Source organism: Rissa tridactyla, chromosome 3 (genome assembly GCF_028500815.1).
Source record: "Rissa tridactyla isolate bRisTri1 chromosome 3, bRisTri1.patW.cur.20221130, whole genome shotgun sequence".
Classification (NCBI taxonomy): domain Eukaryota; kingdom Metazoa; phylum Chordata; class Aves; order Charadriiformes; family Laridae; genus Rissa; species Rissa tridactyla.
In genome coordinates this window covers 10,047,079-10,068,515 of record NC_071468.1, presented here as the reverse complement: position 1 = coordinate 10,068,515, position 21,437 = coordinate 10,047,079, and the positions used below count along the sequence as shown (strand labels likewise).

Genomic DNA, 21,437 nt, shown 5'->3' with positions numbered 1-21,437 from the left:
AGACTCCATCTGCTGGCACCAGGCCCCAGGAAGCAGCAGAGGTGTCGTTTCCCACTAAGAGATGAGAGACTGTAGCCTGCTGCTCCCAGGGATCATTAACTGCATTGTCAAAATGGGGGTCTCTGGTCAGGGAGGTATGTGAGGCCTTCCTGCCTCATGTGTCGATCACTATCGTCTCCATGTGAGGACGGGCCCAGCCCCTGATCGGCACCTGCCTCCTCCATGTATGGGAGGAGTTGACTGCTGAAGGTAAGCAGGGCCACGTATGTCTGTGCAAACATGCAAAGAGCGGTTATATAAAGCACTGGTGAGACCCCGTTGGGATCCTGCAGCCACATCTGACACCCAAAAACACTGCTGGAAAATCAAGGCAGGATTAGTGGCAGAATAAAGGGCCTCTCAGTGAGAGGCAGTGGAGTCTTGACCCAAGCCACGCATCCTTGACGTGTTCCTGCTCTAGCTCTTGTCCTGATGGGGAAAAAATGCCCATTCACAGACCCTGTCATGGCATCTTCTAAGCCCCCTTGTCTAGCACAACTGCCAGTTTTGCCACTGTTCAGCTGCACACAGGCACCTGAAGAGACAGAAGAACTTTGGAGTGCCACAGCGGGAGAGAGCAAGGGAAGGGAATAAGCAGAGGGGGACTGAGCCTAGAGCTGGACCCTGCTGTGGGATGGCTTGGTTTAAATCAGAGGATTCCTGGACCAAACCCTTCACCACAGGGAGCACAGCCTGGTTCTCAGGACAGTTTTGCCCTTGCCATAGTAGGGTGGTGACGGCTGTGCTCAAAGGCGAGAGCAGGGGGCTAGGGCAGCCAGCCCCCTGGAGCAGAGCTGGGAGGAGCGGGGATGCAGCCAGGGCACGCAGCAGGCCTGCAGCCAGGAGTGACCTGATGATTTCAGCCTCCTGGCACAGCATGGAGGCTGTTCTATCCCAGGGGACACAGGGGACAGGACGGGCATGAGCTGGTGCTGGCCAGCATAGCCATGCCCCCACCGGGGTGCCTTAACTCAGTCTCTCTGCATTGGCAGTACGTGAGTGAGCAGCTCCAGGCGCACAAGCAGTTGGTCGTATCCACCTGCTCCGTGGCGGACATCCAGGCAGCCTTCAACACCACTGTCTCCCGCATCCAGCGATAGTGAGTACAGCTTGGGCTCAGCCTGGCGAACTGCTGGGAATGGCCCTGGCTTGCCCAGGGCTCATTAGGAGCCTTTGGGATTGTGGACACAACTATAGGAGCAGGGGAAAGCAGGGGATCCCGGTGCTGGTTGTGCCACCGGCAGTGCTCAGCAAGCTGGAAATTGTCAACGATGGGTTTTCTGGTGCTGGGTCGGCTGGCCTGGCAGGGCACATCCCCTGCCCCCCGACCCACCTGCTGAGCCACTGCGTGTCCCTTATGGTCTCCTTTTCTCTCCCTTTGGCAGCTGTAACTGTAACTCCCACATGCCTCCCCCAGTGAAGGTGGTGGTGGCGGGGGACCAGAGCTACCTGAGCGTTGTCCTCCGCTTCTTTGTGGAGCAGCTGGCCAGCAAGACACCCGACTGGCTCAACTACCTTCGCTTCCTGCTTGTGCCACTGGGTGAGAGCCACCACGAGCCTGGTCCCAGGGTTGTCCTCTCCCCAGGCTCCCCGGCCAGAAGCCAATGTCGCCCCTCTCACCCGCAGGCTCTCACCCTCTTGCCAAGTACCTGGCCTCGGTGGATAACAAATACAGCACTCTCTTCCTGGACACGGCGTGGCGGGAGCTGTTCAGCAGGGCTGAGCCACCCATCGCAGGTGAGGATCGGGGCAGGCCCGGGGGCCAGCAGTGCCCTGAAGGGGCGCCCAGCTGCCACCAAGACCTTCACGGCTCTTTGTGCCCGCAGACACTGTGGACATTGCAGGCCGCGTCGCCCAGTTCATCGCTGGAGCCAGCCTCTCTCACCAGCTCCCTATCTCTGAGGCTATGCTGACGTACAAGCAGAAGAGGTGAGCACAGTCCCGTGGCGCCTGTCCTGCCTCATGCGGCCCCACTCCGGGCTGTTGCCTGGGACAGGGCTGTGGGACACGGGGGACAAGCGAGTGAGACCCTGCACTGTGCTCCGCCAGTGAGCAGCGTGGTGCTGAGGGGAGCTGGGGTTCCACAGTGAGAGGCCGGCAGCGCCATCCCCTGCCACCCCCTGGTGCGCTCGGCCCCTCCAGCAGCTGTGGGCTGTGACGGCCCCAAGGTTGGGGACCGGTTGCCAGGGCTGGGCTGGGCTGGGCTGGGGGCTGCGAGCCGGCACTGTGCTGCCTGGGGGTTGACGGTCATGTTCCAGCTGCACTCTCACCTCTCCCTTCTCTTGGTTTCTGGCACCCAAGGAAGAGAAGTCTCTATTTTGATTTTTATATCAGGTATTGGCTTGTGCTTGCTGTGCCGCTGCCTGGCCCTCCCCCCTTCCCCCCATGTGCGTCCGTCCCTCTTGCCGTGCAGAGGAGCCGTGACCCCCAAAGTGGGGCAGGGCTGCCCTCCCGCATGCAAGCCCTCTCCCAGCACTGGAGGGGCCGACTCCTTGCCTCCTTGTGTAGTGTGCCCTGTGCTGCCATGTTGGGGACAGGGGGTCCCATGGGAGGGAGGGCAGAGGAGATGGTCCTGGTGGCCGTGAGCCAGCATTGCCCCCTGCCAGCCTGGGGGTCCCTGGGCCACAAGGCTAGCCCCATGGCACTCGATGCTCAGCAGACCCAGACCCTGACCAGCCTCTCTTTCTTGTGCAGCCCCGATGAGGACTCCTGCCAGAAGTTTGTACCCTTTGTGGGGGTGAGTGTGTTGAGGGGCCAGCAGGCAATCGGGGCTGGGGCGGGGAGAGGGGCAGTGCACAGCCCTGCTGATAGCGGGGATCGTCTGACTTGTCTGTCCTTACAGGTGGTGAAAGTGGGCCTGGTGGAGCAGTCCTTCAGTGCCTCCGGTGAGTCCCTGGGAACCCACAGTCCTCGTCTCCCTTCTCCACTGTGGGGAAGCGTTTGTTGGTGCCTCCCAGCCACCCCCCCCCCAACCCACACTCTTCCTCCCCAGTGGACTCGGATGATGCCACAGTCTGCACCCCGTCCCTGCTGAGCTCGGTGCCAGCCACCGGTGGAGCGTCCCCCTACGGCAAAGAGACTGTGAGCACCCCGCCGCCCTCCCCGTCAGTCAGCAGTGGCCTCTCGGGTGCTGGGTAAGGAAGCCCCACTTAATCTGTGAGGCGGTGGGTGCTGGGGTGGGAGGGTTTGAGGTGCTTACTGGTGAGGCTGCCACATCCTGGGGTTATTGGGTGAGTGTGCTCCCAAGGGCAGGCTGGAGCGGGGCTCGGGGCAGGGAAAGCAGCAAGGACAGTACTTGTGTGCTGCATGGTGCTGCCCCTCTTGCCCAGGTCTCTGAGCCCTGGTGTGGAGGTGATGGGCCTGCAGGTGGACTACTGGACAACACAAGGGCTGGACAAGAAGAAGGAGGGCGAGAAGCGGGAGACGGGTATCAAGAACACACTCAAGAGCAACTTCCGCTCACTCCAGGTCAGCCGCATCCCTGGCACAGGGGAGCTGGTGCCCCCTAGCACCATGGCCATGACCGTGGTCACCAAGGAGAAAAACAAGAAAGGTAACCAAGCCCACCCCGGGGTGCTCGACATCTGTGGGGCCACAGTCCATTGCAAAAAGGGCAGGGCGGGAGCCCGCAGGAGGGCAGCGCTGAGATCTGGCCCAGCAGGGGCCAGTGAGTGCAGTCAGCCCTGGGGTGAGGGCTCCTACCCAGGGCAGATGGGGACATCCTAACGTTGGCCCTGTCTGTCCTTGAACCCCAGTGATGTTTCTGAGCAAGAAACCAAAAGAGAAGGACCTGGAGCCTAAAAGCCAAGTCATCGAAGGGATCACACGCCTCATCTGCACAGCCAAGCACCAGAACACCATGTTGCGAGGTGAGGGGAGGCGCAATCCTCATGGGGCTGCAGGGGGGCAGACCAAGCAGCACAGGCTGCCTGTGGCGGGGCTGTGCCTCACTCTGCCTTCTCCTCTCAGTCTCCATAGATGGGGTGGAGTGGAACGATGTGAAGTTTTTCCAGCTGGCAGCACAGTGGCCAACGCATGTCAAGTACCTCCCTGTGGGCATTTTTGGCTATTCGAAGAGTGTGTGAGACGCGGGGGCAGCCCTGGGATGGAGCTGCGGAGGGGGTCGCAGGAAGAGACAGGGAGACGGAGAGATGGACATGCTCTTGTCCCCTCTCTTCTGCGGCCCATCCCCTGCCTGCCATGCAGAGGGAGATACCACACCCGCACAGCTCCCTGTGGGCCAAGACCCGTGAAGGTGAGGCCAGTGAGACCGGGTCCATGCACCCTCCAACACCAGCCAGGGCACCATGCCATCTGCCTCCCATGACCCCCAACAGCAGCCTGGGAGAAGGTTTGGCACCAGCCAGCAGGGACCCAGAAAGGGCTCCGGGCCCTGCTCTCCCCAGATGCGCCTGCTGCCAGGCCAACTCCCCAGCCAGCCGGGGCCCCACCTGGGCTGGGCCCAGGCGGGATCCCCAGCGCTGGAGCCAGCAGGATGGCTTGTGGTGGGGGGCAGGCGGTGAGCAGGGCCCACCAACCCTGCGCCGCCCCTCGCCAGCCCCACTGCCAGCCTTGCGCTGCTGTGCCTGGCCCTGCCCTGCGGGGCTGAGCCTCAGCAGCTTTTCTAGTCCCCCTGCTGCTGAGGCTGGCCTAGCGCTGCTGAGGCTGTCCCCCCTCATCTCCCCATCCCTTCCCGACCAGCCCTGCCCCACGGTGCTGCCAGCTGGAGGTGTGGCATTGGGGCACCTGGGTTTTTTTTTTACAAGATTCTATTTTTTTTAAATTTATTGTACGGTTACTTTTCGGGATTAATTTTAATAAATTAATGCTGGTACCATTATGGCAGGGGCGTGTGGGCGTGTGTGTCCCTTCATGCCTGAGGGCAGGGCCGAGCACGGCTGGGAGAGAACAAATATGGGCAGGGTAAGGCTACTACCACCGCTCCAGCCAGTGCAGCTTCAGGGCGGCCCAGGCACAGCAACCGGTGGTATGACTTGGCCCCACTCCCAGCCCTGGGCCAGCTGAGCTCTCCAACAGACTACCAACTGGGACCCGGTGGAGCTTGGCTTGTTTATTTAAAATAAAACCTGCAAACACTCAGGAAGAGCCAGACTGGACCCAGCTAGTGTCGTCCCAGCCCAGCCGGGTCCTTGTCTACCTGAAGGTGGAAAAAGTCTGTCTCCTTTCAGCAGAGGCTGGGCTTGCTGCTGTCTTGATCTCTACTGTTTGGAAGGCAACTTGGGGCTGGACCTGAGAGGTAGGGGGTGTTGTGGGTTCAGCAGAGATGTATTCCAAGACATGAGGCCTCTCCTCCTGGCGCCGGAGATAGCCCTGGTTCAGCAGGTGCAGAATACAGGACAGCACATCCACGCTGTGGCAGCAGAAGCTCGGGAACTGCAGCCCTGGCCCCAACTCGCCCTTCTGGCAGGCATCAATCACCTACAGCAGCAAGGGAGCCCCACACTGCAGTGCGGTGCAGCACCCAGGCGGCCCCTCTCCGCCCCGCAAGCCCTCCATACCCTAAACACCAGGTTGTCAATGTGAAGCTGCTTCTCCACCTTGAGGATGCGGGTGATGAGGCAGCAGAGGACGTTCCTCTTCCTTTCCAGGGCGCTCACCTCAGCCCTCTCTGCCTGCAGGTACCTCTGCCGGGGCAGCAGCCTCAGGTGGCGGCCAGAGGCACAGGCCAGGGCTGTCTGGTTCAGCTGCAGCACACCTGGAGCTAGCACCCGGCCCAGGGTCAGCCAAGCCCTGAGCTGGGCCCTGAAGGAGCCCCAGGACACACGTGTGGCTGCTGGACCCAGCCCTGGGCCTCCCGCTGCTGCCTTCACAGGCATCAGCCCCAGCCCCAACACACGGCCCCAGGCAACAGCCACACGCACAACCCCTGGCCACAGTCCCCAACCCCCACGCACAGACCTGACACTCAGCCACCCGCGCCCGGCCCCAAGCCCCAGCCCCACACACCACCCCCAGCCCCACACACGGCCTCAGGCCCCAACCTGACACCCAGACCTGCGCCCCGAGTCCCCACAGACACACACTCGCCCCAGCCCTCGCCCTTCCCCAACAAGCTCATGCACCCCAACCCCAGCACCCGCTGGGGGCTCAGACCAGCGCCTCCCCGGGGTGCCCCGGCCCCACGCTCACCTCCCGGTGGGCATCTCCACACCAGGATGCCCTCGCCGTGGGTCAGCGGTGTCAGCGCGTGGTGCACCAGGTCAGCAGGGAGCCCCGTAGCCTGCACCAGGGCCTCCACAGCCACCTCCTGCAGGAGGGCGTGGGAGGGGAATGGCCAGCCAAGACCCGCCAGCCGCAGGCCCAGCCAAACACGGCGGGGGCTGTGCCCCAAACACTGCTGGAGACCCCACCGGCAGGGAGGACACGGCCCTGCCACGCGCCAGCATCCACCGCCTCCCTCACCCACCCCACCACGGCCCCAGCTCCTACCTCGGCGCTGTTGAAGCACAGCAGGATGTACATCTGCAGCGTGGACACCTGGAGGACGCAGTCTCCAAACTGCAGCTCGGCATGGCCCAGCCACGTCCACTGCAACCGCCGGGGCTTCGTGCACTCCCAGCCCAGCTGGCCCTGGCCTGACAGAGGCAGCCTCAGCGCAAGGGCCGGGGGCCAGCCCTGACGGGCCCCCCCAGCACAGCCCAGCCCAGCCCAGCCCTCCCGCCGCCTCCGGCTGAGCTGCTGCCGGGGGCCTGGCCCCAGCGAGACCCCCACGCACACCCACCGCCCCGACACTCACTCCGCCTGCAGAACTCGGCAAACTCATCCAGGGGGGCGCTCAGGCCCGCTGAGAAAAACCTCCCAGGTTCGTCCATGTAGCACAACGGGGAAACAGGCCAGCAGCGCGGGGACAGGGCCAGCACCTTCACCTCCGGCACGTCCGCCACCGAGGCCGTCCCCAGGGCCTGGGCACGTGGACACGAGGGCGGCTCAGGACAGGCCCCAGCATCCCTGCCAGGAACGCGGGCGGCCCCCAGCCTCCCCACCCCACCGGCACGCTCACCTCGTCCAGGCCCGTGTCCAGCTCCAGCAGACGCTTGTCCTGCTCCTGCAGCTGGAAGAGGTAAAACTGCTGCTGGAGCTCCTCCGACTCAGCCAAGTTGCTCAGCATCTCTTGGGGGAAGCGGCTGGGGAAGCACAGCCCGATCTGCTCCACGATGGCTCCTTCCAGCCAAGACGGTCCTTGCGCCAGGAGCCGGTCCCCCAGGTAGTGCCTGCCACAGTCGCCAGCATCAGGTCAGGGGCCAGCCCGAGCCCCGTGGCCATCAGCCACCCACCAGGAGGCAGAGACAGCCCCAGCCCTGGCCTCACCCCAAGGCACACGGCCCGGCAGCACCCGTCTCCCCGCCCTGTCACCAGCAGGGAACGTGCCTCCGCAGACCGGCAGCGCCCATGGGCCCTCACAGCCTTTCCCTCCACACCGGAGCCAGAAAACCAAAGCGCGAGCACTGCTGCCACACCAGCCAGGCCCAGCCATGGCCTCAGCGCCACCTGTGCCTCCCCACCACGCCGCATCCCACCGCACCAGGCCCTCTGGCGCCGCGCAGACACGGCACCCCTCACCGGTAGAAGTGCTCGAAGGTGTGGGCGAGCTCCAGGCCACTGAAGACGACAAAGGGCTCCAGGATCTGCTGCAGCCGGTGCAGCGGCCCTGCGCTGCCCACAGCCCCGTGGAGCTCCTGGATCTGCCCGTCCAGGTAGCGGGCGAACTGCTCGCTCACCTGCGGAGGGACAGAGCTGGCTGCGGAGGGGCCTCACCGGGTGGCCGCAGTGTCCCTGGCGGGAGCAGCTGGGAAACCCTGGGGCTCTTGGGCCGGGGCCGAGGGTGCCCAGGCATCAGCCCAAGGCAGGAGTGTGCTGTGGCTGGGGACACCCTGCGACACACAACGCGCACCTGCAGTTGGGCAACATGCAGGGCCACCACAGGGCCAGCGCTCAGTGGCTCCTCGGGGGAACGGGACACCACCCACCCGGAGCTCGCCCCGAGGCCGCGGGCCAGGGCAGCCTCCCCAGCCGAGACCCCCATGCGGGTGCCACACTCTCGACTCACGTGCAGGGCGGTAAGGAAGGGGAGCTGCAGCAACGCTCCCGCGAAGCCCTGGCCCAGGGCCAGCACAAAGGCGGCCTGCTGCCCAAAGAGCTCCTCCGTGGCACCGCGCAGGCGCTGGTACAGCCCGCAGTATCGCTCCACAAGGTCCGGCGCCTGCCCTGCTGCCTCCAGGAACCGCTGCACCTGCAGGACGTAGCATGAGAGGGGTGAGTCCTGCAGGTTTGGCCCCATGCCCTCCCCACGCTCCCAAGACACCTCCCAACACCCACCCGGTGCAGGGTCCCACACGCCCTCTCCGTCCCCCGTGGCCAGCCCTCCAAGCTCTACCTGCTGTTGCACCACGCCACGCCAGCACTGCGAGATGCCCCACAGGCCACTTGACTTCTCCACCGCCGCCTTCGCAGCTCTGGCCGGCACCTCCTTGTTCTTCCCCTCCTTCCCGCCTGCCAAGGGACAATCCCAGGCTCAGTGTGGCTCCGTGGGCAGGCTCCGCACACTGACCACCAGCAGCCTCCCCCTCTCCCCAGGGGGCACAGGGCAGAGGAGATGCCGGGGAGGAACAGCGACTGCGGGGGCATGACCATGAGCCTTCCCCAACTCGGGAGCCTCCTGTGCCACAGAGCCCACCCAGCAGATCCCCATGGCGCAGCCTGGCACTCTGCACCACCGCCCCAGCCCCACGGGAGGGCAGCTCACCAGCTGCTCTTGCCTCCTCTGGCTCTGGGCTGCCGGGGTCCACATGCACCAGGAGCTGGGTCAGGCGCCGCACACGGGAACCAAAGGCAGCACCGCGGCTGGGTGGCTCCACACTCTGCAGGTACTCGCTCAGCAGCCAGGCCAGAGGGCTGATGCCGTGGGGGTCTGCGGGGCCAGACAGAGTCAGAGCGGGGTGCCTCAGCCTGGGGCACAGTGTGGATGGGCCCAGGAGAGCGCAGGGTACCTGGGCTGGTGATGCTCTGCACCAAGGGGTTCACCAAGGCCTCCCAGCACGTCCTGCCCAAGGCCCGGGCCGCCTCGTCGTCAGGGAGGAAGCGGTCGGCGAAGCCCTGCTCGTGCCGCAGCGCCCGGTTCAGCCTGCAACAGCGAGCGGGCAGCACACGGTGCTGCCGGGCACACAACGGCCTGGGGGCTCCCCCAGGAAAGCAGAGCGCAGCGGTCACTCCCTGCTCTGCCCCTTGCCAGCCCCTTGGGGCTCCGCAGCCCCACTCGCCCCCAGCAGCCGGGGCCCCTCGCTGCCATGGGCCCTGCCCGCATTGGGCCTTGGGGCCCTCCCCTGCCCCCGAGAAACTGGGGGGCTGTGCGGCACCTGCGGCCGCGAGATCCCACCTGTGCCTGACCAACCTCTGCCGGGTCAGGACGTACAGTCCCCTGCAGGGCACCTCTCTAGTGGGTTACCTGTGCGCCCACGTGCCCAGCTTAAACCTGGGGGACCCCAAGGTGGCCCTGGCCCTCCGGGACCGCTGGTGGCCAGGGAGGAGCGAGGGCCCCTCCTTGTCCAGGCAGGACACCCGGCTGCTCCTCTCCTGGCCCTGCAGTCCCCCAGTCACCCTTCACCCAGGCCCTGGCACACCAGGGACGCGATGGCGCAGCCAGGAGACAACTCACCTGCCAAAGAGCTGCAGCAGCTGCCCCCGGTCCCGGCAGATCTCCTGGCACCAGGCATGAGCCCGAGCAGTGCAGGAGAGGAACGTCCGCCGGCACAGTTGCTCCTTGAAGATGGGCCAGAAAGTGGGCTTGGGACCCAGCACCTCGATGCCACGCACACGTGTGTCAATGCCGCCCTACGGGAGAGCGCGACACTCAGCTCCTCAGGCACAGCCCTGGCGCCCCACACTGCCAGCCCTGGCCCAGCCCCTGCTCCCCTACCTGCTGGCACCGCTTCACCCGGATCTGGATGACGGGCCAGAAGCGGGTCATGTTCTCCAGCAGGATCACTCTGCTGTCCGAGGGCAGGACGGTCACCTGCAAGCAGACAGCGAGCCCTCAGCATGCCAGGCAGCGAGCGCCAGACACCCTGCATGCTCCCCTCGCCACCCCCGCTACAGCCACGGCCTCTGTCCCCCCCAGCAGCCCCCACGAAGTCACAGGGCACCCCCCGCCAGGGCCCCACTCCTGGCTCACAGCCCCAGCACACCAGCCTGCCGCAGACCGGGCTGCAGGGCTGCCCGTGCCCAAGTCTCCAGCACCCACTGCCTACAGCCAGGAGGCTCCCACAGCACAGCTCCTGCCATCCCCACCTCCCCGGGGGGCACCTCCCAGGGCCCCACACCAAGGTGAGACCTTCACGGGACACAGCACGGACCAGCCCACCGCTCCCGCGGGGCCCCATGGCCTGAGCAGCCCCTACGAGACTCACCGCGTTGAGCTCAGTTCTGATGGCGGCAGGGCTGTCTCCCCCCAGCACCACGACACGGGCCGGCATGTAGCTGGAGTCCTCGCTGGCCACCAGCATGCTCATCTCCCTGCAGCGCAGCAAACACGCCGCTGCCCAGCAGTCCCCACCTCCCTGCCTGGCCCCTGCCAGCCCCATGCGCTGCTGCCCACGCCCAGCAACCCCCAGGACGGCGACCACCGGGACAGAGCCCGCACAGATCCCCAAAGCCCTCTCCTCCCTGCACAGCCCCCAGCCCTCCTGGCCCCAAGGCCCCCGGCCCTCCTGGCCCAGCCCCACCTGATCACCACACCACACTGCATGTGGACAGTGATGAAGTGGGAGCCGGTGCTGCCGTTCGACTCCCAGTAGGTCTTGGGGTTCCTGTCCGTGAGCTTGCTGGCACGGTGGGGGTTGGAGGAGACCTGCACCTTCTCCCAGCACTTGTCCTCCTTCACCTCCACGCTGGAGCCTGTGGGGAGAGCACGTGGAGCCGCCAGCTGCCAGGACGGCACATGCCAAGCACTGGCGTCCAGCTCCTGCTCCCCACACTCACCTCGGCACAGGTTGTGCAGAAAGACATCAAAGAAGGGGATGCTGATGGGCCGGTGGCTCCGGCGGTGCTCCTCAATCTGCCCCAGGACCAGCTATGGGATGGGGCGAGGCTCTTACTGGGGGCCCTGGATCCTCCTCCCCTCGCCCACCACAGGGCTGCGGCAGGCAGAGAGCAGAAGGCTGTCCCTCGGTGACGGGGACAGCTGGACAGCCCCAGGACCCAGGGCCGCGGAGCAGCTGGACCTCCCCAGGCCCACCTGGATGCAGCCAGCCAAGATGCTGGTCGTCAGCTTCTTGTAGAGACTGGCGTACTTCTCACAGTCAATCACCAGGTCGAGCAGGGCTGGCGCCAGCGACGGGGCCGTGCTGTGCTTGTCCAGGGCTTTGGCCAGAGCCTCGCGGGTGCCCAGGCGGCACATCACCACCGCGCAGTCCTTGCTGGCAGTGGCCAGGCGGTGCAGGAAGCCAACGACCTCCTGCACCACCTGCTGAGCAAGCAGCCGTGAGTGGCCGGGCCAGCGCCAGGAACCCAGGCCCCAGCAGTGGGATGCTGCAGCGCTCCATCCCCTCCACCCCAACACCGCAGCAGCGCCCACGAGGGCCCGGCCGGGCACGCCAGCCACCGGGATGCGGCCATGGCCACAGAGGGGACAGCCGCTGCCCACCTCTCCCAGCACCTCGGCTCCCCCTCACCTCCCGCTCACTGCTGTGGGCACTCAGGGAGGACAAACAGGGCTCCACACACTCGTGCCAGGGCAGCGCGTCCTCCTGGTAACCGTCCAGGAACTTGTTCAGGATCCTGCGTGACAGAGGGAGCCCACTCAGACCAGGGCACACAGACAGCGCTGCCGGAGGCAGCCCTGCTTCCCTGCCCCACTGGGATGGCCAGCACCCCGCAGGGACTGGGAGCCAAGGCTCCACAGGCACCTCTAAACCCCACCACCACCCAGGCACGTGATGCTCTGTCCCCCCTGGCCCTGCACCCCAGGACACACCGACCAGCACCTGCTGATACATGCTGGGGTGCACCTGTCCCTGCCTCTGGTGAAGAACAGCCCCACCAGGAGCCACAAACGTGCGCCACGTCCCCCCACCATCACCACCAGCACTCACACACCTGCTGCAGAGGCCCCAGACCCCCACCCAATCCCCCTGGACCCACCTGAGGATGCTCAGGCTCACGGCCTTCTCCGCCCCCAGCAGCTCAAAGCTGCGCAGCAGCAGCCTGAAGCACCGGGGGTCCTGCAGCAGCTGGGCCACCTCGCCAGAGGGGACGGGGCCTTCACTGCAGAGCTGCCGCTCCAGGGCCACCACCACATCCTTGGACAAGGTGCCGTCCCCCAGGCCGCCCAGAAGCCTCCGCATGTCCCTCAGGTCCAGCGGGGCCTCTCTGCCTGCCATGACAAAGACATATGGGCCCAGCCCAGGCACTCGCCGTGGGGCCGTGGCATGGCAGCGGGTGCGGGTGGCACGCTACCTGCCATCTCCGGGCCCAGGGGTAGCCGGTGCTCCGTGAGGCGGTTGATGGCGCTGAGGGCCAGCATCGCGTGAGGGCAGACGGTGCTCTGCCCGTCCCACCAGCAGCTCTGCAGCACCGTGGGGAGATCGCAGCTCACCAGCTGCTCCGCCAGGCCCCGGTGGCTGTCCATCAGCATGTTCACCACCAGCAAGCCGTTCTGCACGCCTGAGGAGCCCCTGCAGGGACACAGCGATGTGGACGCTTTCCTTCCCTAAGCACGGAGCCTCCCCTGCACCTACAAGCCTGCCTGCCCGCCTTGCCCACCCCCCGCCACGCAGAGGGTCCCCCCGCCCCCAGACGCTGCCCTCACTCTGCCCCTACCCTGGGACCCTCTGCATGGTGCTCATGGCAGCAGGGATGGCACTCAGCAGGCTTGCCGAGCCCTCGCTGGAGGCAGAGCCGATGCTGGCAAAGATCTCCCGCATCATCTGCGCGTCGGCGTGGTTCAGGGGCAAGGGCTTCCCACCGGCACCTCCTGGCTCGCTGGACACAGCTCCCACCAGCACCTTCAGGGCCTGCAAGGTCAACAGCAGTCAGGAGGGCAGCGGGCGCCTCCGCCACACCTGGGTGAGCCTGCACCCCGCCCGCCCGCCCACGGCATCCCCTCTGCCACACTCACTGCCAGGCCAGCCTGCTGCACCAGGGCGGAGGAGGCGTGCTGCTGCATGCAGGCCAGCACAGCCCGCACACCCCCCTCCGTGGCAAACGGCACGCGACAGTCGTACTTCGCCATGAACACGGCCAGCAGCCGCAGCGTCACCACCACCAGGGCCTTCTCTGCCACCTCGGTGCTCAGCAGCTCCACTGCCACATTCACCAGCTTCTCCCTGCATGGGAAAGGACGCCTCAGGAGGAGCCTCCTGCCACTGCCGCTGGCATGCCGGCACCCCGGGCCCTGCCAGCCACCCTCTCCCTGCCCACATGGCCCTACCACAGCTGGCTCAGCCCCAGGAATGAGCCTGCCTGGGACAAACGGACACAAGATACACCTCCCTTCTTGCTGAGCACACAGGGATATCCCGGCCTTCACACCTCCAGCGCCACCTCCCACACTCCCACCTCCAGTACTGTCCCCCACCCTGCTGACACAGCCCTCCCCGGCCAGCAGGAGGGGTGCGCAGCACCCCATGGCTCACCCAACACTCCTGGTCCCCAGCCTGCCCTGGGCTTTGCCGACTTGCTGCTCGGGCTCCTCCTCCAGGATCTTCATGATGTGCTTGAGCCCGGCTAAACGCAGCCCAACCTCTGTGCTGCTGCTCCGGATCACGTCCACCATGGCTGCAATCTTGGCCAGCGAGCCCCTCTCGCTCGTCCCCTCGGAGCTGCCCAACACTGGTGGGGGGAAGGCAGGGACGCAGGCGTCAGGGCAGCACTAACGTCCCCAGAAACTCCCGGGTGCCATGCACCCACAAACCCAGCACCCACAGGACCCCTCCCCAGGCAACCTCCGGGCACCTGGCCTCCCATGCCCTGCCCAGAGCCTTCCTCCCTCGAGGCAACAGAGCTGCCTCCAGCGCCGTGCGTGTGCCCCAGCGCGCAGCAGGCCTTTACCTTTGATCTGCTCCTCAGTCACCTCTGGGAAGAACAGCCCTTCCCTCTCAAGGAGCTCGCTGAACAGCTGGGAATCCGACTTGGATGCTGCAGCGGGGGCTTGGAGAGGCACTGTGGCTGCAGAAAGGTCTTCCTTTGCTGCCTTGGCTGTTGTGGCTTCAGAGACAGTGCTCTTGCAGACAGCACCCTCCGAGGACACTGCGGTGCTCCCCCTGCCATCCTGCTCGGCCCCCTTACTGAGGAAGTATTTGGCGTAGATGTGGGAGCCGCGCAGGTCACGCTGAGCACTGCCCTGGCACCGCTTCTCCAAGACCTCCAGCACCTTCTGGGCCAGCTCCACAGGTACCGACAGCTGGATCAAGGCTTCTTCATCGGACAGCTGGACAGATGGGGTCATCTTAACCCTCACGGATGTGCCACAGACCCCAAGCCCCTTGTGACAGCCAGTGCCAGAACAGACAGAAAGCCTGCACTGCCGGAGGCACCCAGGGCCATTCACCAGTGCCACCCTCCCCTGGCCGTCCCCAACCCAACTACCACCAGCCCAGACCTCCCAGCTGCATTCACCACCCAACTGCGACCGGCAAAATCACCTCATGGGCTTGCTCGCCTACCCAAACCTTGCTGGACACAGTCACTCTTACAGGGTCATGGGAGGCTGCATTTCCTCCCACCTCTCCTTTGCTGTGCCCAGCTCCCCGCGCTTTTGCCATCCCCCACTCACCCTCACATTTCAGACCCATTTCTGCCCCACTCAGGCTGCACACACAGCTCAGACCCATTTCTGCCCCACTCAGGCTGCACAGCTCACACTTGCACACACAGCTCAGACCCATTTCTGCCCCTGCACAGCTCACACTTGCCGTCTCCTCCTCCAGGCCCGGTCCCTTCCCTAACGTTCTCCCTCCTCTCGTTTCCCCGCTGCAGGCTCTGGCCCATACCTGCTCTCCCCGGTCCTGCTGGATGAGGCAGGTGATCTCTTTCTGCTCCTGCGCTTCCAGCTTCTTCACAAAGAAGAGCAGCTCCCACCACTCGGCACGGCTCAGGGCCTCTGCAGCCTTGGTCGGCTGCTCCCCCAGGTAAGGCAGGGAGTACAGCCCTCCAAAGGGCTTGCAGAAAAACGGCTGCGCAACTGCAGGAGAGCAAAGCAAGGAAGGGCACTGTCAGCTCTGCCATTCCCCCCCTCCTCTGCTGCACACCCCACGTTCCCCAGGGAAAGAGCTCATGCGGACCATCTGGGCAGAAGAGGTCCCCAGTGCCCCACAGCCTGCTGTGGGAAAGGGAGGTGACAGGAGGGCAGCGAGACTGGGGGAACATGCTGGGAGGAGACCCCAGAAGCTCTAGAGATGGGGATTACCGTCTTCACTTGAACCTCTTTGGGCTATAGAACAGAAAAAGCACACGCTCAAAACAGACACCTCTAGCTCACTGCTCCCCCAACCTGTTCCCCCCGTGCCTGGACCAGCAACGCACTCGGACACCCAGCACCAGCAGAACCCAGAGTGCCAGCGTCCAGCTGCAGAGGGGCTGGGGAGGAAATCTGCAGGCCCAGCTGACAGGCTGCTCACCTGCTGCCAGTTTGTGGCTGTATGTTAGGGTGGACACCTTCTCCTGGCCCTCATGCTCCTCTTGCCCTGAAGGGCCAATGATCTCCACCATGTGCCAGTGAACCCAGTACGTACAGCCCAGGGCTTGCCAGTACACCTGAAGAGGAGAGCCCAACACACACCCAGCTGAGAGGAGGCAAGACTGACCTCACCACTCCCACACAAGGCTACGCGCTTCCTACAGCACAACAGAGCAGGCAGGCCCCTTGACAGCCCTTGCCCTCCCAGCAGAGGATACCTGCACAGGCGGCGTGCCGTCGTTGCTCTGGCGGAAGTCACCCTCGTCACCCGCGCTGACCTGCTCGTAGTCCTCCAGCATCCGCACCCGCATGCCCTGCACCAGGTTCGCCTGCACGTACTCCACGTAGCTGCTGCGGCTGGGGAAGGCTGAGCGCGTCTTGAAGATGCTGGGCTCTTTTGGTGGGGGAGTGGGGGCTGCTTGAGCCGCGGTGCAGGATGTGGCCCTGTGCTGGAAGATGGAGTGGGCAGTGCGGGGCCGCAGCTCCTGCTGGGGCAGCAGCTCTGGCTTGTGGCTGTGGTCCCAGCCCATCACGTGCACCAGCTCCAAGATGAGATTTGCCATAGCCATGCTGAACTCAAACTCCTGCTTCACGCGGCTCCTCTCCTCAGTGAGCAGGCTGGGCACAGCGCAGTTCGTCTGCTCCCTTCCCGGCTCCACGCCACTGCTGAGCTTGTCCATGAGAGAAGTGACACACAGGTAGCGCTTCACCAGGATGAACAGTAGCTTCCCAGGGATCTGCAACAAGCACGGCTGTCAGACTCCAGCCTGCAGAACACCTCCAGCCCCCGGCTCCCTCCAAGCCACCAGCTCATCCACAGCCAGGCTCCTGTGACAGCTCCGGAGCAGCAGGCAGCAGCAGAGACCTCTCAGCCCACCCTCGTCTCCCTGCTCAGAGACAAGGCTCTCCACGTGCCTCTCCACCACCCCCCAGCCTCAAAAGCCAGCTCCAGATCCTCTGCCAGCTCTCCCAATACCCAGTCCTGCTCAGCTGCCCACTCCTGTCCCAAACACGGACACCAGCTCTGGCACCCCACTCTCACCCCTCCTGACCCCTAAAGCCCACAGGCTGGCAGGGCCTGACACTACCTGGGGAAGGTGAATCCCCTCAAAGGACATGCAGTGCTCTTCAGAGGATGTTGTCTCAGCAAACAGCTCCAGCAAGGTGTAGCGACTGTCGAAGTCCATGTGCTGCTCGATGCCATCCTGCTGGCTCAGGGACAGCAGGACATAGGCCCAGCTCCCTGCAACGACAACAGAAATGTTTCGGGTCCCCTGAAGACAACTCTCACCCCACCTTCCCTGGGTGAGACAGACTTGCAGGCAAGGAACAGCTTCGCTGCTCAGTGTAACCTAGAACCATGTTCTGTCCTTTAATCTGGACTGGCAACATTTTGCTCCACTGAATAACACTGCATTTTTCCACCCCTAAAGCTGCAAGACTCCCCCAAAGCAGCAACCCCAAATAACTGACTCCAGAAGAGGGTTCCAGGGAAGAAAAAAGTTAAGTTTTAAGCTGAATCAGCCCCCCACCTGCCCCACTGGAGACACACGTGAACTTGGGCACTAGGTCAAGGAAAGCCAGATCTCCTGTGGGACACGCCACCGCTAGCAACCTTCCCGGTGCACCCAAGCCTCATCAGGCACTTCCAAGCCATGGCAGCTCCTCTCAAACGAGAGGACTGGGTGAGGACCAGGCCTCTGCCCACCAGGGCCTGAGGAAAGGCTCCCTGCCAAAAACAGGCCAAAGCCTTTCTAACTGACAGCGTCCAGCAGAGGCACCCCAACACTCTGCCAAGCCCCTCGGCATAAGTCCTCCTAACAGTTAATCAGCATCCCAGCTCGGGAAGCCACCAGGGAAAGGGCTCCCAAGCCTTAGAGCACCCCAGACAACTATGACCAAGGAGCCACTTGGAAGCTCCAGTCTGATTCTTCCCCTTTTGACAACAAGCCCCGGGACACACCGCTTCCCGGGCATCCCACACCTACAAAAGGGCTGGCACCCCTCAGCTGCCCAGCAGCACCTCCTCAGTGGCAGCGAGCAGTAGCAGCCCCCACCTGCATCATGCGAAGCCAGGGCTCTCAGCATCTTGCCCGCACTGCGGCGGATTTGCTTCTCCTTGTGGCACAGCATCCTCATCAGCAAGTCGAGGGCTCCCGTCTCCTTGAAGGCACCTGCCAGCGAGCCAATGCTGGCGTACGCGCTCAGCACGTGGATGGTATTGAGGATGGAGGACTCGGGGGCCCCAGGCTCAGATATCTGACGGCCAGCTCGCTGCACCAGGCTCCTGACATCGGCCTTCATCTCCAGCAGCGAGGCTTCGTCCAGAGGCACATCTGCAGCAAAGGGGCCGGCTGCCTTCTCCTCCTTCCCCCACTGCCCTTCCAGCTTCCTCTTGCCCAGCAGCGCCGGGCAGCTGGCACAGACCTCTTCTGCAGACATCCACATGGAGACGTTCTCCGGCTTGGTCTCTGCAGAGGAGGCACTGCTGCCTCCCGCTGCTCTCTCTTCCAAGCTGACAATACTCCACTGGATAAGGTACTCAGGCTGGCCGTCGTGGCCTCGCCGCTGCCGAAGCAGCTCCTCCGGGTAGGCCTGCAGCTTGGGTCCCAGGTGCACAAGCAGGTTGCCATTATGCCTCTCGTTCACCATGGCAGGAAATGTGCCTGCAGAGACAGAGGGGAAGCAGGAGCTGGGGAGAGGCGGCTGACGCCAGGGCTTTGCTATGGCTGGAAATCTATGATCCCGTGCGTCACAGTGCTTGTAATGCGGCAATATAACAAATAAAATGTGCCGTTGTACTGGCTGTGCTCAAGGTCAGTGCTGTAAACGCTCATCACAACAAAACTGCTGAAGTATGAGATGCAGCTCGCTTTCTCCTTGGAAAACGGCACACACGCAGCAACAAGATAACAGGGCAGGACACAGGGACTTCGGGCCTGCTCAGCGGGCCGTGAGCACGGCAGAACGCGGCCAGCAGTGCCCAAGGAGGGCAGCTTTTCCCAGGAATCTCAGCTGTAAAGTTTGGCTACGTGCAGGCAGCGCTCCCCACGCCAGGTGGAGCACCGGGGCTCTGCCGCACATCACCCCCCCCCCCCCCCCGGACTGGAAGCACACCTCGGGAGCCGTGGCCGCCCCGGTTCCTGGGACACGCACGCTAAAGGCGGGCGGCACGGCACCACCGTTACCGGGGGGTGGGCCGGCCTGGAATAAAGCTGCTTCCAAGCGTGAGCCAAGCGAGAGCTCACAGGGCACCGAGGAGCGCCTGATCCGGCCCAGCCGCCGCAGCCCCCCGCCGCCGGGTCGGGCTGCCTCACCTCGGGGCTCCGGTACCGAAGCCTCCGCAAAAAGCACAGACCCGGGACCGCCCCGCTCGAGGCGCTGGCCCGACCCGGCCCGTTCCGTTCCCACCGGCGGGGCCGGGCCGCGCCGCGTTACCTCCAACACCGCTCCCGCGCCGCTTCCGGGTTGGCTTGCGCGCATGCGCGGCGGCCCGCCCGGACGGACGGACGGGAGCCGCGCGGGGCCAAGATTCCCTCGCCAGGGGCACGGCCCCGACTGGCTGCCACGGGTCGGGCGGCACAGCGCGGAGCTGGGGCAGGTCAGGAGCCGGCGCCGCACCGGGGGCTGTATGGGGCACCGGGGACAGTGTAGGACCAGGGGGGCAGCGTGGGGAGGGGGCAGCGGCGGCAGAAGTGGGGCTGGGGAGCAGCGAGGGCATGACCGGGGCTGTGAGGCACCCGGGTCTGTGCTCCCCAGCAGGTCGTCCTGGCTGGCAGCCACCTTCCTGGCCACTTGCCTTCAGTGCTCCGCAAGCTGAGGGTGGGGGAAGCAGCCCGGCTATGCCGCTGTCAGGCTTGTGCCTGGCTCTGTTTGACCCCACCGAGACCCCCACCCACCCCACACCGAAGCCTGGGCAGCCCACAGCCCCGCACTCATCTCTCCCGGCAGCCTGGCTCCTGCCAGGGGCTGAACACAGCCGAACGCGTCCCGTGGGGAAAGCACCGAGCAGAAAAGTCATCAGCGAGGCAACAGCGGCGGCACGGAGAACGCTTTATTGCGTCCCCACCCCCCAACCCCAGCATCACTCCTGTGTTGTGACCCGTGGCAGGTTGACATAGCTCTTCATGGGCGGGAGAGGCCTGATCTTGCGCCCGGCCCAGCCGCCCTTGCGATGCCACAAGCCCGTGTGCGGCCGCTTGCCCAGCCAGCGGTTCCGGCCTGCCTTCCCGATCACCCGCTTGTTGTGGTCGACGTTGGACACACGGCCCACCGTGGCCACACAGGTCTCCAGCACCTGGGGGACAGAGAAGAGCTGCAAGCCTCCCTGGGGATGCACGGCTGCGTGCCCAGGCCATCAGGTCGGGGAGACCACGGCTTCTCTACCTGCATATGCCTCTTGGAGGGCAGCTGCACAATGGCTGTCCCATTCACCTTCCTTAGCAGCACTCCACAAGTTCCTGCAGCAGGCGAGAGAAGAGGAGGCAGCTGTCACGAACAGCAGGACAAAGTATCCCACCCTGTGACAAGCACATTCCCCTGCTGGGAAGTGCCCAAAGCCCCCACCACTGGCCCTTCACACAACACTTCTTCCTCAAGGCAGCGACAGGGCAGAGTCGTCCCCGTCTCTCTGGAGGGCTGTTTTGCACCGTAACATGGGGAGACGAGAGGACAGGAACCCCTTGTCACCGGCTACCTAGAGCGATGTCCCCCTGCCCTCCTCTCCATCTGCACTACGCCAAACCCAACTACCAACGGCGGGTTCCCACCCAGAGACGCACCAGCTGCCCGGATGTACTGCGCTCCCTTCCCAGGGTGGCTCTCCAGGTTGCAGATCAGCGTGCCCACCGGCAGAGCCCCCAGTGGGTAGGCATCCCCTTCGTTGGCCAACACTAGAAGACAGAAGATGATGAGTTGTGCAGGGAGGAGCAGCCGCTGAGCCCCTGGCAGGGCCGGTGTGGCCACCCCTGGCCCCGGCGTGCACCTGCCATCCTGCCAATGTGAGATGAGTTCTTGATGATGTCCCCCGGCTGCATGTTCTCCGTGGCAATGATCCAGCGCTTCCGGTTGCCGCCGGCCACCAGGGCGATGTCAGCCGACCTGCACGGGGAACCCACGGTGGGCTGGTGGGATGCTCAGCCACAGGCACAAAACTGGCCCGAGCCCGCGCCCTGCACTCGCCTGCAAGGGTCGTATCGGACGTTGATGACCTTCTCGGTGAAGGGCTCCGGCGGGGCGCCCTCCTCGTAGCGCAGCCGCTGGAAGTCGATCATCCGGTACCGCCGCTTGTGTCCCCCGCCGATCCCCCGCACGCGGATGCGGCCTGCGGGGAGAGGGCAGCGGCTACAGGCGGGCCCCGGGAGCCTACCACCGGGCCCTGCCCGCCCCCGGCCACCTGCCCACCTGTGTGGTCGCGGCCTCCCGTCTTCTTCATGCCCACGGGCCGCACCGTGTACTTGACCCGGCACTTCCACATGGGGTCGGTGGTGCAGCGCGACGCCGAGACGCCCAGCCCGCGGCGGGCGGCCGCCAGCCATCCCCCCGGTGGGCCGGCCGGCGGAGCGAGCGGCGGGGCGCGGCGCGGCGCGGAGGACAGCAGGAGAGCCCCGAACGCCCTGCACAACCCCGCCGCCACGGCCGCCGCCATGACCGCCGCCGCGCCTGCGCCGAGGCGGAGGGGGCGGGGTGTCGGCCGGAAGTGGCTCGC

General features: G+C 65.0%; 3 protein-coding genes across 10 annotated transcripts in view; 1 reads left to right on the top strand and 2 right to left on the bottom strand.

Annotated features, from left to right (window-relative positions):
* LOC128906876 (phosphofurin acidic cluster sorting protein 1-like) overlaps positions 1-4,884 on the top strand; it is a 66,750-nt gene extending 61,866 nt beyond the window's left edge. For both annotated transcript variants that reach the window (XM_054194919.1, XM_054194920.1), the window contains 10 exons: positions 1,032-1,138; positions 1,425-1,579; positions 1,666-1,776; positions 1,866-1,968; positions 2,734-2,776; positions 2,882-2,924; positions 3,032-3,173; positions 3,369-3,592; positions 3,795-3,908; positions 4,009-4,884. In XM_054194919.1, coding sequence (XP_054050894.1) covers positions 1,032-1,138; positions 1,425-1,579; positions 1,666-1,776; positions 1,866-1,968; positions 2,734-2,776; positions 2,882-2,924; positions 3,032-3,173; positions 3,369-3,592; positions 3,795-3,908; positions 4,009-4,124 — 1,158 coding nt within the window. In that variant the 3' untranslated portion in view covers positions 4,125-4,884. The remainder of the gene's footprint in view (positions 1-1,031; positions 1,139-1,424; positions 1,580-1,665; positions 1,777-1,865; positions 1,969-2,733; positions 2,777-2,881; positions 2,925-3,031; positions 3,174-3,368; positions 3,593-3,794; positions 3,909-4,008) is intronic.
* Positions 4,885-5,095: 211 nt separating this feature from the next.
* LOC128906875 (cullin-9-like) lies at positions 5,096-19,208 on the bottom strand. Of its 7 annotated transcripts, none has more exons than XM_054194915.1 (30): positions 19,169-19,208; positions 17,788-18,396; positions 16,819-16,973; positions 15,949-16,467; positions 15,672-15,807; positions 15,045-15,235; positions 14,104-14,482; positions 13,689-13,884; positions 13,172-13,379; positions 12,874-13,067; positions 12,511-12,728; positions 12,196-12,427; positions 11,727-11,832; positions 11,291-11,521; positions 11,035-11,125; positions 10,779-10,950; positions 10,464-10,569; positions 9,974-10,069; positions 9,713-9,888; positions 9,048-9,181; positions 8,804-8,968; positions 8,435-8,550; positions 8,108-8,290; positions 7,621-7,778; positions 7,061-7,271; positions 6,797-6,962; positions 6,490-6,635; positions 6,190-6,307; positions 5,559-5,761; positions 5,096-5,478 (listed from the first exon to the last, which is right to left on the bottom strand). In XM_054194915.1, the coding sequence occupies exons 2-30, from the start codon at positions 18,380-18,382 to the stop codon at positions 5,194-5,196; spliced, it is 5,886 nt and encodes a 1,961-aa protein (XP_054050890.1). In that variant the 5' UTR covers positions 18,383-18,396; positions 19,169-19,208; the 3' UTR covers positions 5,096-5,193. The 7 variants fall into 7 exon arrangements, 5 of the variants coding, with proteins under 5 accessions (XP_054050890.1, XP_054050888.1, XP_054050892.1 ...); XM_054194913.1 differs by having other exon boundaries at positions 19,048-19,197; XM_054194917.1 differs by having other exon boundaries at positions 11,291-11,518; positions 19,048-19,197.
* A 556-nt stretch (positions 19,209-19,764) lies between these two features.
* MRPL2 (mitochondrial ribosomal protein L2) lies at positions 19,765-21,402 on the bottom strand. The gene is made up of 6 exons (XM_054195342.1): positions 21,134-21,402; positions 20,912-21,053; positions 20,715-20,830; positions 20,512-20,622; positions 20,117-20,190; positions 19,765-20,027 (listed from the first exon to the last, which is right to left on the bottom strand). The coding sequence occupies exons 1-6, from the start codon at positions 21,375-21,377 to the stop codon at positions 19,815-19,817; spliced, it is 900 nt and encodes a 299-aa protein (XP_054051317.1). The 5' UTR covers positions 21,378-21,402; the 3' UTR covers positions 19,765-19,814.
* Between the last annotated feature and the right edge of the window lie 35 nt (positions 21,403-21,437).